This window comes from Littorina saxatilis, linkage group LG12 (assembly GCF_037325665.1).
Source record: "Littorina saxatilis isolate snail1 linkage group LG12, US_GU_Lsax_2.0, whole genome shotgun sequence".
Lineage (NCBI taxonomy): Eukaryota > Metazoa > Mollusca > Gastropoda > Littorinimorpha > Littorinidae > Littorina > Littorina saxatilis.
The window spans coordinates 31,201,621-31,216,277 of record NC_090256.1 but is presented as its reverse complement, the minus strand read 5'-3'; the positions used below and the strand labels follow the sequence as shown (position 1 = coordinate 31,216,277).

At 46.4% G+C, this 14,657-nt stretch overlaps 1 protein-coding gene across 6 annotated transcripts in view; it reads left to right on the top strand.

Moving 5' to 3' along the window:
* The window catches only part of LOC138981729 (protein FAM193A-like), a 39,540-nt gene that overhangs the window by 5,448 nt on the left and 19,435 nt on the right, over positions 1–14,657 (top strand). For 2 of the 6 annotated variants that reach the window (XM_070354794.1, XM_070354793.1), the window contains exons 5-14: positions 162–212; positions 1,297–1,568; positions 2,040–2,250; positions 2,993–3,049; positions 3,377–3,498; positions 4,812–4,977; positions 5,370–5,488; positions 6,376–6,471; positions 6,887–7,129; positions 13,912–14,380. In XM_070354794.1, coding sequence (XP_070210895.1) covers positions 162–212; positions 1,297–1,568; positions 2,040–2,250; positions 2,993–3,049; positions 3,377–3,498; positions 4,812–4,977; positions 5,370–5,488; positions 6,376–6,471; positions 6,887–7,129; positions 13,912–14,380 — 1,806 coding nt within the window. The remainder of the gene's footprint in view (positions 1–161; positions 213–1,296; positions 1,569–2,039; positions 2,251–2,992; positions 3,050–3,376; positions 3,499–4,811; positions 4,978–5,369; positions 5,489–6,375; positions 6,472–6,886; positions 7,130–13,911; positions 14,381–14,657) is intronic. The other 4 variants (XM_070354795.1, XM_070354797.1, XM_070354799.1 and 1 more) reach the window with 4 other exon arrangements.

The window sequence follows — 14,657 nt, the reverse complement described above, 5'->3', positions numbered from 1 at the left end:
TTTTCCCCCCAACAATTTGATAACCATGATAGTGGATGTCAGTCAGTGCTTATTTGTGTGCATCTTTAACATTACATTTATTAGTGATCCCTGTGTTTGAAAATGTGTAGCATGCTCCCAGTTTTCTTGTCACCGTGTTTGTTTTGTTGTGTGTTTTCCAGAGAAGTCTGGCAGAAATTCCTATGCCAGCCCTAAGTTTGAACACGGGCCAAGTATGTTGTGCTGATTAAACTTGTGTTTGCTCCTTTAGCGGTTGTCTCTGTCTCGTTTCTGAACCCACCCTCCAGCTCTGCACTCACATTTGCTGTGTCTGCTTCCAACAGTCTGCTGGTAACAATATCTATTGTTTATAGGATCATTGAGCTCTCTTGCATTTTAGGACAAAAACCATTGATCTCTTTGGTTACTAAACATTGAAAAGCAAGAACAGATGAAGAAGGAGGAAAAAAAAAGAATAAAACAGAAAACTTCTGCATACTCCTGCCTGTTTATGTGTGAAACACAAGTACAACTGTCAAATAATCACTTGCAAAAATTCTGTGTGCATGTGTCTCTTGACTACTGCCACTTGAAGAGCATACTCATTTCTGACCTGTTCGGTTATGTTGATTTTACTTTGCAGTGCTGAATGTTTTATGCAAATTTGGGATGTAAGAAAGTACAGAATAGAAAAATCCAGTTCTTACTTTGCATTGCAAGCACATAATGGAGGTTCAGACATGTAAAGATAAACAGACAAAATGAAAAATTGAAACAAAATCAAAAATTATGCTGGATACAGTAGACAGGAAATGAGAAGTAGGACAGTGTTTGAAATTTATATCTTTCACCTGTGTTAAACAGCAAAAAGTCACCTTTAAACGCTCTAACAGTAACATGTATGGTTGTAAATCTCAGATATTATGACTTGGAGTCTGACAGATTTTTAAGGGATACTGTCTATGGATGAACAATATGGATCTGAAATCATTTACTTTGTGTTGCAATTGACATGTTGTTGCAATGATTTAAATTTCAACTGGTGCAGCATGAATTTGTCAAGACAAGTTTAGAAACAGGAAGAAAATGGGGTTCGTCATAAACGCTCATCTAATGCAGAACTCTCTTTTCGTTCTTTAGTTCAGGAAGAAGATACAGGAGAGGCGAGACATCCAAACGCGAACCAAAATTGTGAATCTTTCTACATGACACCGAAATCATTTAGCCTACCTGGCAAGACAGTACTAGTGGTTTGAGGATTGGAAATGCCACAGACATTGTAGCTTTCAAATAACTTTCTTTTTCAATCGTTTCCAGGACATGGGTCTGGACTCCTCCTCCCTGGGAATGCTGGGTGATTTCTCCAGCGTGTTCCCCAGCCCCGGAGAGCCTCTGCTAGCCAACGGCACCATGTGTTCCTGCGACTCATGCATGGAGCGGCGGCAGATCACGCAGGAACACCAACAGGAGACCAAGGCCCTGCAGACGGTGTGGACCAACCTGCGTACCATGGTCAGAAAGCTCTACGCCATGGAGCTTACCACACTCAGCGAGGAGGACTCGGCCACCTTCAGAGAGCTGGTCGACAAGTATGTTGTCTTTTTCTACCCTTTGTCTTGTTTCGGTTCTTTTGATCTTGTTCCCAGAATCTGTGTGTGTGTGCCTCGACAATTATTAAAGAGTAGAAATTGTTTGCTTTGTTCTGTCTAGAGTTGTATACATGTGTGGATGAAAGATTCTTCCATGTATACTTAGGAATCATGGTAGACTTCTGTTTGCAGTTGCATGTCTTTTTTTACGAAGAATAAGAATAGGTAATTTGGTGTTAGGGTCAGTTCATAAACGAACAGTGGGTTAATCTGTGTCTTAGTTATAAGTTGCCAGTCACATTTCTGATCGCTTGGCTGCATCAACCTCCAACACGATAAATTTGAAAGGAAGTTCTGGTTGATTTTAAAAACTCCCCTTGATTAGTTCATTCTCGTCACATGCAGCATCACTGGCAACTCTTGATTCAGCTACTACTTTACGGTTTCTTCACCAAAAGATTTTTTTCACAGGTTATGCAGTCGTGACCCTCACCAACTCTTTCAACGCTTGGAGTCCCAAGTGCGGGAGTTTGTCATCGAGAAAAAAGTCAACCTGCGAAAGAAAATCAACTCTGGTTACAGCACGCCTCCACAGGCACGGGAAATCATGAGCATGTTACTGGAGGAATACAGCAATCTGAGCAACGTTGCTCGCATTGTGTCCGAAAATCTCTCAACTCTTGTGAGTATGGTGAAGGGTGCTTGGCTGTCGGTGTCAAACCTGTCTGCTGCTAGCACACTGTATTTTTCTGGACAGATTTTCTGGTTGAACTGAGCTAGAATTGAACTGTAGTCAAGCAAACGCGTGGAAGCATGTCTGCCAAAAGAGAGTTGCGGGAAGCCCGTCTCCTATCGGCTAAGCAGTCGCAGGACACTGAAATGTGATTTGTTTGCAACATTTCTGGGAGAACAAAAAGTGTGCCAGGTTTGGTGGCTGTTTTATACAGTTCTTGAGAAGTTATTTGTACGAAAACTTAACATTTAGGTATTATAGTGGACTAGAGCAGCTCATGGCAACAGTCCAATGGTTTGTTAAGCTGATGTGATCACTTAACATATATGACAGTTTGAGCGTTTAAACCGTTTTCTTTTTACCTTGTGGTGTTGGACAGGTTTGATACTGACAGTGGTTGATCTTATAACGTTCCATTGTCTTGGCTGCAGTACAGGAGGAAACAGTTAAAGGATACAGGATAGAAACCGATAGCTACTTGCGCTTAACTAAATTTCAATTTGTAGGGATCCAATCACAAAATGTATTTACTGCCCAAACAGGCATCAAAATTGGAAGATCTCTTGCTTTGATGATACTGCATTCCAAAGTTTAGCAAATAAAAGTATTTTCTTCACCTTTGCACCCATGCATGTTCCTAGATTGCTTATATCACAGCATCTGTAGAGCTTCAGGTTTCTGTGTGTTTCAGAACATGTTCCTTGAGCAGTTCAACACTACACACGGACTGCAAAACTTAAAACCCATTGTTAGTAGATTTTTAGTCTTTGTTAAGGGCCAAAATAACTTTTTTCTTTTTGTGATGTTTTTTCCCCCCTCATTTTTGTTGATTTTTCTTTTGTAATGATATATCGTCAAACAGTACTTCTTGAGTTATAAATATTTGACGACAAAACACAGGTCTGATGCAAAAATTGTTATCAATGATAATTTTCGGGAGAGAAAGAGGGATGAATAATGTATGTTTAAAAAAGAAATAGAAAAAGTGAAAAAAGAAACCAGCTGTCTATTGCTACCTTTCAGCCATTTTTAGCTGTAAACCAGTATGGGGTCTGTTTGTCGTGTGTTTTTTCAGAAAGACCATTTGCGGCGATTCAATGTGACATGGGAACTGCACAATAAACATCTGTACCACTCCATTGTCTACACTGAACCTGCCATCCAAGGCTGTCTTGATATGCTTTGTGAGCAACTCAGGTAAGCTGACCATTCTTTATTCCTGTTTCGGGCATCAGTTAGTGTGTCGCATGGTTTTCAAATCGCAGAATGTTCCGAAATTCCTAAAGCAAGAATGGGATTAGCAATTTACGAAAGCCTTTGATCTGTGTGAATCTAGTGTGAAGTTATTTTGTGAGACCTTGTGCCATCAAGGGATATTGTCAAGGGCTGTGTTAACCCAATGCCCCCTGAACCGCCCGGCATGGCCCGCTGGAAGTGCCCTATGAAATCCCTGAAACGCCCGGCATGGCCCGCTAAACACTATGTCACCTACTTTCACTTTCGCTTTGAGCCTTACCCATAAGGCCTTGCGACCGGATGTGATTAATGCACTTCCTTCCGGCTGCTTCATTCTAGCGTTTGCAGAGTTTGAATCGATGCAATAGTGTGTTAGCTGTGAATTTTCAAAGTTTGAGATTTTTTTGGCTGACATAATGGCGTTGAACGAAGGTTTGGAAGTATGGTGTTCGATCATGGGGAACTCAGATGACGATTCTGACACGCCTTTCGAAGGTTTTCTACTTGAAGAGGTGAAAGGGGATGAGTCTTGACATCGATCTGGGTGTTGTTATTCGACAACAGGACTTTCGGGAGGATTTTTCTGGGAGTTTCAACATATATTGGTGTAAATGAGGACTGAAGGCTGACACGTTGGACGTTTTTGAAGAACACTTGCTGGATTGTTTTTTTTAAACAACATTTATTACATCGGAAGTGGACAGAACATACAAACATATGAAACTATAGTCTATTCTCGAGTTATTCTGCCATCTTCTATATAAATGTGAGTACTCTATGATTTTATATGAATTGTTTTGTTTTGTATGTGTGCATGTTGTGCGGAGTAGTTTCCCTTTGCTCAGGATTAAGAAGGCTGCCTGCCATTTTTTTGTCAGAGGGCATTGGGTTAAAAGCAAACCTTAAGGCACAATAGTGTTTTCATGGCCATCTCGTGAATCAGCCATGTGTAAGTGAAGGCACATATTGAAAGAAGAGTGAACATTTTGAGATTCTTTCAATATATTATAATAAGAAACCTCACTCTTGGATAAATCAGGAGATTGCTGTTTGCTCTCTTAACCTTCAAGTCTTATCGCTATACTATCTTCTTCTTCTGCGTTCATGGGCTGAAACTTACGCACGTACACATGGTTTTTGCATGAGTGCGTTTTGAAAATCGCTATACTATGACGACAAACCTCACTCCCCAGCAAACCTCACTCTGGGAGTGAGGTTACATGAGGAGATTGGTGCTTTCTTTCTGTAACTACAAGTGCTTTCATGTGTTATAGATGTAATACACTTGACAGGAACGGAGCTTTGGACAAAGAGTCCTACACGGAGGAAACCTACCCCAACCTGATGAAGCGCTTTGTCAGCTTCCGCAACGAGATGTCTGTGATACTTGTCTTATGGCATGACTGTCAGCTACTTATTGATCGATATAATGAGGAGCAGGTATGTGTTTTTCACTATTTGTATACATAAATGTGTGTTTGTGCATGTGAATGGAAGGTGTGTGCACATATCCACTGTGATGTGTCAGTGATATATCATGTGTAGTCTGGAAAAGGGGTTAGCTGCCTGATAATGGCCCAATTCGATGACTGTCACTTGCTTCAGGCCTGTAGAAGAATGGTTCCTAAAGAGTTATGACATTTCAGTCCGACATAGTCATACAGGTAGGGTAAGGGCGGTTCAGCTGTGGCCTTTCAGAGGTATATGTTTATATACTGCATCAGTAAATCATTTTGGCTTCCTGGTATTCTCTGCAATTGCCCAGCATCAGGCACTTTGGCAATGTCTTCTTTCTTTGACAAATAAGGAGACTTAATATGCCTCCTAAACAGACGGCGCTGAAGGTGAAGCAGAAGTGGCTGAAGGAGGACTGGGAGTTCTTCAAGACTCAGCGCAAGATCCTGGAGCAGCAGGTCCTCAAGAACAACCCCAAGGCAGCCATGCCACACAGGTAACTACTGCCTTTTTACTTTCATACTCACAGTTTGAATGCGGCTGCCGTTTGCGGCAGAAAAGCTCCCTCACCTGTTTAAAAATGAGAAGAATGAAGACAAAATGTATCGATTCAACGTTAGATTTTCCTTCTTTGAGCCATGTGACGTCACAGTTCGAAAAAAAACCACATTGTAGCACAACCACATGCCAGGCGTGGGTGCGCACACACACACACGCACGCACATACACACAAGCACGCACTCACACACGGCAAACGCACACACGCCAACATGACACTCACAGGCTTTTTGTGACCAACAAGGGAAATAACCGCGGTTTCTTCCCTTTAATTGGACCCCAAACTGCATCGCGAATCAGATATATTGCGATCAAAAATGTTTGGACCCCAAAGACCGCGAGTTAGTGGAAGTCTGCTGTACTTTGTCTGATGTGTGTGTCTGTGCATTGTGTGTCATGACAAGCAATGGCGTTTGACAATATTTTAGAATCTAAACAATTTAAATGCACCATATTTGCTGGGTTAATAAACAAGGACATGATTTTCCAGCATAAGATGTTCACCTTTAAATAGGTAGCTATTCCCTTACCATCATTTAAGTGATACATTCACTCCACGAAGCAGACACATTTTGTAGAGCACCATTATGAATATATTCCAAACATCCTTGCTGATGTGAATTTAGACTGGTGTTTTGGTACATGAGCGGTTATGGCGATACTTTGAAACAAAAATGTCTACCATTTAAGACTAAGATGACGATTGTTGTACACTTGTTTGCTTTTTGTTCCCTCAATGGATTTTTAGTTTGATTATACTTCACATTTTGGGCAGTAATGTCCAAGTGATTGAGAAAGAAGATGAAAATGTTGTGACTGTTTCAGCATGGAGGCTCAGTTCACAGAGACCATGAGGAACATGTTGACCGGCCAGAAACCCCCTGCAGAGGAATCTCACTGCCCCAGGTGTAGCAGGAAAAGGTGAGGTCAAGAACGTCCCGTAATTGGTTGAAATTTAGACAGGGTAACACAGCCTTGTTGCAAGGATGTAAGCTTTCAAGCTTGAAGGTTCAGGTTTTCAATCCCAGCTGTGTCTAGTGGGTTACAGGTGGAGCTTTTTCAATCTCCAATGTCAAATTATTTGCAGACCCGTTAGTGCTACATCCCCTTTGTGTGTAGCAACTGCAAACAACCACAAGACCAAATATGCAAGAAAGAATATCTTGTAATCCATGTCAGAGTTTGGTGTATTATAGAAAAATGAAAATACCCAGCATGCATCTTCCCCAAAATGGAGTATGACTGCCTGAAATGGTGGGGAGGAAACGGTCATATATAGCCAACGCACACTCTTGTCCCCTTCAATGAATGGTGCATGTACTTGTGTTGCTTTCAGGTGTCCTTGTGATGAGTGCACCATCACTCACATGATCACCTGTGGCATCATCAACCCCGATCAGCTGGAGAACAACAGCGCACACCACACGTTCAACTTCCCCCACGACTCCAACCGCTACATCATTGACGTCACACCCCCATCCATGTCTTCGACCACGTCCTCCTCTGCCTCCTCTTCTCCTGTCCCCATCAGTCGCGAAATGGCAGCCCTGCATCTCAACTCGTGCAGCATGTCTCCAAGGTAACATTTTTCAGCCAATTTGGTGGATTTCAGGACTGAGGGGCACCAAGCAAAAGTGGGTGAAATCCAAACGGGTGAGAACAAACCGCGAGGTCTGATTGGTTGAAATCACACCAAATTTAAATTAAATTACATATTATTACCCAACTCACATATAGCAATTAACTCTAGTTCAGTGCTGGTAACGCTGTACGCGTTCCCCTTGGTAACAAGGGAGACCACCCTAAAAAAGAGTGATCCATCCCATAATATCAGACCGATGTCCGGTCCAACATCCGTATGCGTGCGCATACGCCGCCATTTGTATCATTCTCTCTCAGCGGTTCAACTGGGAAGGACGCTTCTGATGTACGCTCCTGCTGTTTGCAGTTTTTCGCCTTAGTCCTTGGCTTTGGCATCTCCCCTTGGTCGTCGCCTATCTGTTCACCTTTACCTAGCTGTGTGGTGAGATCTTTCCGTTTTGTTACAACTTTAGCGACGTTTTCGTCGCTCGTTTTGTACTTGTGAAATTTTTCTGAAATTGTTTTCTTTGAAATTTTTCGTGAGTTATTTTTGCTATGGCGGAGGCTGCGCTTGTTGATAGCGTGAAAAGGAAGCCGAGTTCGAGGCAGGTGCCTGACGATTCGCCTCCTAAACGTAGCTCGAGGAGAGAGAAGGGCGCAGGAAAATCCGCGTCTGTTTCTTCTGATTCAACTTCTGTTAAATCTCCCGTGTTAGCAGACGTCACTTTAACTTCCGGTCAGGCTTGTTTACGTTCTGGCAAGAGTGGTGTTTCGGGCAAAGCTTCTTCTTCTTCTGCTTCTGCTTCTGCTTCAACTTCAGATGGCTGCCCTGGGTTAGCGCCAACTGAAGTTGCGTCTTTATTGTTGACTTTGAGCGCTCAAGTTTCGACACTTGCGTCGGAATTATCTTCCACTAGGGAGGAATTACGAGCGCTTCCGTCTGGTGTTTCTGATGTTCTCTCCTTAGCACAGGTACGGCAGTCTCCTGCAGTTCCGGCTTCGACTTCCGCTCAGCCTTCGGCGACTGTGACTCGGGCGGATGTCCATGCTTCGCAGGATGGGGGTACCAAGTTGGTGTCTCTCCTGAATGTGACACCAGTACAAGGTATGTCTACACCGCTTGCCGGTGTGCGAGCTCAGGGGGCTCTCTCGTGCGTTGGAGGCCGTGAGAGTTCTTATGAGCAGCGAAAGGACGAGCGCCTCCGTACGTCTCTTTATGAGAATATCGGGGACCGTTTTAGTCCTCTTCCGCCCAGGGGGCAGGAAGTGGTCGGTTCTGCCGACGATAAACTGTCTGATGTTCTGCCTCCTGGCTCCGAGCTTGATCTCGAGTCGGAGGGTAGGGCGGAAGACGGGGATGCCTCAGTGGTAGAGGATTCCCAACTGAATTTGCCCGTGAAGCTGTCAGCCGCAGTGGCGCTGGCGGCGGAAACGGCGTTCAGATACTTTCCGGAAGGGGTGGTGAAGGACAGGGCTCAGCTTCACCCACCTCGGTCTGCTTTTGACGATTTCCGGAGTGCACAGGAGCAACGGCCTCGCTTCCGCTTCCGGGAATCGTCAACTATTGCCTATGAAATGGCGAACGTCTTGTGTGGTAAACGCAAACCGGCGGTGCCGTTGTTGGTTCAGCACGGCGATGCTCCGGAAGACGTTGTCTCTTGGCTGGCTCAACCTGGGGCTCGAGCAGCTTCCGGTGTTCCGAAGTTCAAGCTCAACCCTTATCCTGTGAGCCTGATTGACACTTTTGCTCTGCCGTCAGGGGCACTTCCGGTGACGCCGGAACTTGCTGCTTTGAGAGAAGATGGGTACAATAGGGATAGAGTGGTCCCATGTACTGACGGTTCTCTCTCAGCCTTGGAGGAAGTCGGCAGGTCTTTGCTGGAGCTCACGTCCTTGTCGGAGTCTCTGCAAAGGTCTTTGTCGAGATCGATTGCCACATCTCTTGATCCTTTTGAATTTCGGTTCGATGCGTCGCCAACGGATGTTTCCACACTGCTGGCTACTCTGGGCAAGGTGACTAGAGAACAGGTTGCCTTGTCTGCCCGACTGTATACTCACGCAGTGCTTTCAAGGAGATCAGCCTTCTTGACGGGGTCCAGATTTCGGGACACCGCGACTGTGGAGAGGCTGAAGGTCTCCCCTTTTGCTGAGGGGTCTCTCTTAGGGCAGGCGTCTTTCGATGCACTCCAGAAAGAGACGCAGGACGCGCGGGATGTAGCGATCGCGCGTCTGGCTTCACAGGGCTTCCAGAAGCCTCAGGGCAAGTCTCAGACTCAGGCGTTTTCTTCTGCTAAGCCTCAGACGTCTTCGTCAGGTGGTGGGAAGGCCCAGAAGCAGTCATTCTCCTCCAGGGGTAGGGGGCGTGGAGCTCCATACCCTAAGAGGGGTCAGTCTTTCGGGGGTTCCAGGGGGTCGGGGCGTAAGCCTCACCCCCAATGAAACTTCCCCGAACAACACATCCCTGTGGCCCCCGCGCTGGTTGTAGCGGGCGGCCCGTCCAGGGCCCTTTCTTCCTGGCTGCAACTGGTGGCCAGCAAGTGGGTCACGGGGATAGTGTGTTCGGGGTTCCGGCTTCTCTGGTCAGGGCAGAAGGCTCCCCTGGTCAGGATAATCCCGCCCTGCAGGGCGCCAAAGGATTTGGTGGCACGGAACGCGGTCCAGGAGGAGGTCTCGGCTCTGCTGCTCAAGGGAGCTATAGAGGAGGTCTTGGACGCGCGGTCCCCGGGGTTTTACGGCAGACTTTTCGTAGTGCCGAAAGCCTCGGGGGCGTGGAGGCCGGTGTTAGATCTTTCTCCTTTGAACAAGTTTCTGAGAGTAAGGCCAAAAAAAAAAATAGGTGTGGTTACGGTAACATAGCCAAAACAAAATAGGGTAGGTAGGTAGGCAATCACTTTTTTTTTGTTTTAACTTTTTTTCTAATGTGTACAAATTAAACCTACTTGACAGGGAAATAAGTGTGCGACATGGGCGCTTTCGCTTTCATTGCGTTTTTTGCACTCGTTTTTTTTTTTTTTTTGACAAATGTAATAAAAAGTTATAGGATCGGCCCCTAAAATTAGGGTAGGTCGGGTTACCGTAACCACACCTATTTTTTTTTTAGGCCTAATCAAATTTACCATGGAAACTCCAACTTCGGTTCGGGAGGCCTTACGGCCGGGAGATTGGGCAACGTCGATCGATCTTACAGACGCTTACTTTCACGTCCTCATACATGTCGCGGACAGGAAGTGGCTTCGCTTCCCTTGGGGCGGCAAAGCTTACCAGTTCAGGGCTCTGCCGTTCGGCCTGTCTTTAGCTCCGTGGATTTTCACGATTGTGGTCAGGCAGCTTTGCGCTCTTGTGAGACAGGAAGGCATCCGTCTCAGAGCATACCTGGACGATTGGTTAATCCTTCACCAGAACAGGGGGCTTTGCGAGGCTCATACGCACAGGGTGCTGAGCCGGGCGGCACAGCTGGGTTTCTCTGTCAACCTGACAAAATCCGAGTTGGAACCATCCCAGACGTTTACTTACCTGGGCATGGAATTCGACACACTTCGGTGGTCCGTCCGTCCGTCTCAAAGGCGGATCGACAAGCTTCAGGGTCTGATTCGGTCTCTCTACGGAGAGAATCACGCCAGTGCAAGGGTTCTGACTTCGGTTCTGGGTCAGATGGAATCCATGGCTTCCCTCATTCCGTTGGGCAGGGTTCACAAAAGGCCTTTTCAGGCCTCCCTGCAGTCAAGGTGGGATCAGACATCCCAGGACTGGAGTGTTCCGATCGCTCTGGGAACTTGGTTTCAGCAGACCACAGGTGTTTGGCTTCTTCCGGATTTGTTCCGGGGTGTTCCCATTGTTCGTCCACCGCCGGAGAGAGAGTTGTTTACGGACGCATCTCTGACGGGGTGGGGTGCTCATCTGGACGAGCACATGGTTTCGGGAGTTTGGGATTGCTCTCAGGCCTCCCTACATATCAATGTACTGGAGTTGGAGGCCGTTTCCCTGGCGCTTCTAGCGTTCAAGCCTTTCCTGGAGGGCAGTCATGTACGTCTTCACACCGACAACATGTCCGTGGCGTCGTATGTGAACAAGCAGGGGGGGACTCGGTCTCACAGTCTTTCCGACATTGCATGTCGCATTCTCAAGTGGTGTCACGCCCAGCACATTCGGTTGTCAGCAGTGTACTTGAAGGGCAGTCTGAACGTCCTTGCAGACACTTTGAGCAGAGGGGACAGGATTGTTCATTCAGAGTGGACTCTCACACACCAGTCTTTGCAGCGGCTTTGGTCGCAGATCGACAAGCCCAAGATAGATCTCTTTGCGACGAGGTTTTCGGCGAGACTTCCTCTCTTTGTGTCCCCCTTCCCGGATCCCCTGGCCTGGAAGGTGAATGCTCTGGAAGTGGATTGGTCAGATCTTCCGGCGTATGCTTTCCCTCCGTTCTGCCTCTTAGGCAAAGTCCTCAGGAAAGTGGACTTAGAGAAACCAGCGCTGGTTCTGGTCGCGCCTCTGTGGCCAAGCCAGCACTGGTTTCCCGACCTACTGCGTCTAGCAGTTCGGCCCCCGATCCCTCTCGCCCTGAAAAGAGGAGATCTCGTGCAGCCTCGGTCAGGCGTTCAGCACGAGAACCCACAGATCCTGGCCCTTCACGCGTGGATTCTGTCCGAAGCGCTTTGCGTAGGGCAGGGGCCTCTTCCCCTACTCTGAGATTCGTTGGACATGCACATAGAAAATCGACGTCTTCGGTTTACTCATCGCACTGGGCCTCTTGGTCTAGGTGGTGCGCGCTTAACGGGGTTAAACCTCTTTCACCTAGGTCTATTCATGTAGCCAACCATCTGTCGTGGTTGGCTGATCAGGGGGCTTCTCCCTCTTCTATTAGGGTCCGGAGGTCGGCGATCTCTTCGACCCTCGCGCAATTAGGCCACAAAATTTCGCTCGGAGGGGTTATCGCTAGTGTTATTAAGGGGGCTGCCCTTTTAGCAGCTCGTTCAAAATCGCTTCTCCCTGCATGGGATTTGTTCCTGGTCTTACGTTTCTTAGCCTCGGAAGAGTTCGAGCCTCTTTTGTCAGCCAGTTTGGCCGATTTGACGCGTAAGACTGTGTTTTTAACGCTTCTCTCTACTTCAAGGAGAGGTAGTGAGGTGCACTCTTTGTCGGGTTTAGACAAGGATATTGCGTTCGAGAAGGATGGTTCCATTTCTCTCAGATTTGTTCCCGGCTTTCTCGCGAAAAACCAGAAACCTGGCCAGCTTTCTCCAATCTTGCGCATCCCACCCTTGAGCAAGATTTTGGCTCCTGGAGATCCCGATATTGCAAATTGTCCTGTGAGAGCTCTCCGATGTTATCTGTCTCGAACTCGGCCTGTTAGGTCAGAAAGTCAAAAGCTTCTTTTCATATCTTTAAACACGGCTAGGTGTAAGGATATAGCTAAGGTGACTCTGGCCAAATGGATCTCCACTCTGATCAAACGAGCATATGCCTGGTGGCAAGTGCAGTCGGGTGATATTAGGGCAGTGTTGCCTCTCACCGCGGCTAGAACCCATGAGGCGAGAGCCTGGGCATCCACTGTGGCAGTTCTTCGGTCCGGCAAGCTAGCCGAGGTACTGGAAGCTGCTTATTGGCGTTCTGAGGACGTTTTCGTCAACTTTTACCTCAGAGACGTCGCTTCTGTCAGACAGGATGGAAGCTCCGCGCTGCCTGCCATGGTAGCGGCGGGACAGGTCCTGCGTGCCTAGTTTTGGTAAGTACCCACCACCTATAGTAGCAATCTGCTATATGTGAGTTGGGTAATAATATGTAATTTAATCCAAAATTTTAATAATAAATTTTCATTTAATTAATATACTTACCCAACTCACATCGTTTAAACCCTCCCGCCTCCCCGCTGTGGTGGTATTGGGTTCTAAAAAAGTAGTGAGTTGGGCTTCGTTCGAATGATACAAATGGCGGCGTATGCGCACGCATACGGATGTTGGACCGGACATCGGTCTGATATTATGGGATGGATCACTCTTTTTTAGGGTGGTCTCCCTTGTTACCAAGGGGAACGCGTACAGCGTTACCAGCACTGAACTAGAGTTAATTGCTATATGTGAGTTGGGTAAGTATATTAATTAAATGAAAATTTATTATTAAAATTTTGGATTTCAACCAACCCAACACCGCGGCTGACTCCATCCCGGTTTGTAACTTTCTCGTGCACTTCGGCTCTGGTATTTTGAAAGCTCCACAGATAAGATATTTCTTGGGGGTGGATTATGGTTTTCAGCCTTGAAATAATTTCGTGCATGCTTGTGTCAATAATTATGTCGAAAGAAATGAGCATGTGATAGGGAAGGGTGGGTGGAAGAAATGAGATGGTTTCCTCCTGGGTTTAGGAATATTATCTAAAGTGTCCAAATTGCAGATTTTACACATTTAAAGTTAAAGGTTCAAAAGAGAAGGACTTTATCATACTGTTCACATTTTCTGGTGCAGAATTATTTGATAAAGGTCCTTTTTTTAGCAAGCAAACTGGTTTGTGAAAGTCATACTGAGAGTCCATAGGTTTAAAAAAAAAATGTTTTTTACAATTGCACACAACACATACACCACCCCCATCTCCAATTGTGCTTTGCACGCCATTGTTTCACACACTCACAAAAAAATCTCAGGGCACCCACATTGCCTGTTTCTGGTACTTGCAGTCTTAAAGCCATTCAATGGACAAAACAGTCAGAATGACTCAGATGTAAATGTTGGGTTTTTTCAAAGTAAGAAACACTTGCTGATAAGTAATTCCCTTTCCTCTGTGAACAGGAATAGCCAGCAGTCAGAAGAAAGCAGTAGCAGAGTAGATGAAGGTGTCGATCAAGATGAAGGGGAGGACGAAAAAGATGAAGAAGAAAATGATGACAAAGGTGAAGACGACAATGAGGAAGAGGACGATGACGACGAAGAAGAAGAGGAAGACGACGACGATGGAGATGAAGAAGATGACGAAGACGAGGGTGATGCCGATGAAGAGGATGATGAGGACGAGGAAGGCATCTCAGAAGACCAGAAAGATTTTGATGCCATGCTGGCGTCGGGGAAGCTAGGCATGCCGACGGCGCCAGTGGTGGTGCCGACAGCGGAGAGCCTGAAGTTGTGGGGAGCGTTGTGCCAGCAGCAGGGCGACCAGCCAGAGGAACCCTTGGAGTTGAGCGCTCAGGATTTCCCTGCCATGGCCCCGCCCTGCGCCTGTCACCACTGTGTCTTACCTACCCAGCCTGAACCCAGGGTGGAGGTGAGAGTGTGTTCCTTCAAGTTTACACTGTTTGTTTGGTGTTTTTTTGTTTTGAGGGGCATGTGATATTTTATTAGCTTAGAAATGTGGATGATTGTATGCCTGCCTCCAACGTTATTTAGCACTCCTGTCCCTCATCAGCTTTGGCCCTTTTCTTGGATTTCTCTACGGTCACGAATAGCATTCACTGCTGAAGAGACGATAAACGATAATAACCACATCTTGGATTTCTCAATTTCTTTGTGTTGTGATGAAACTGTCCAGTACTTCATTAGAT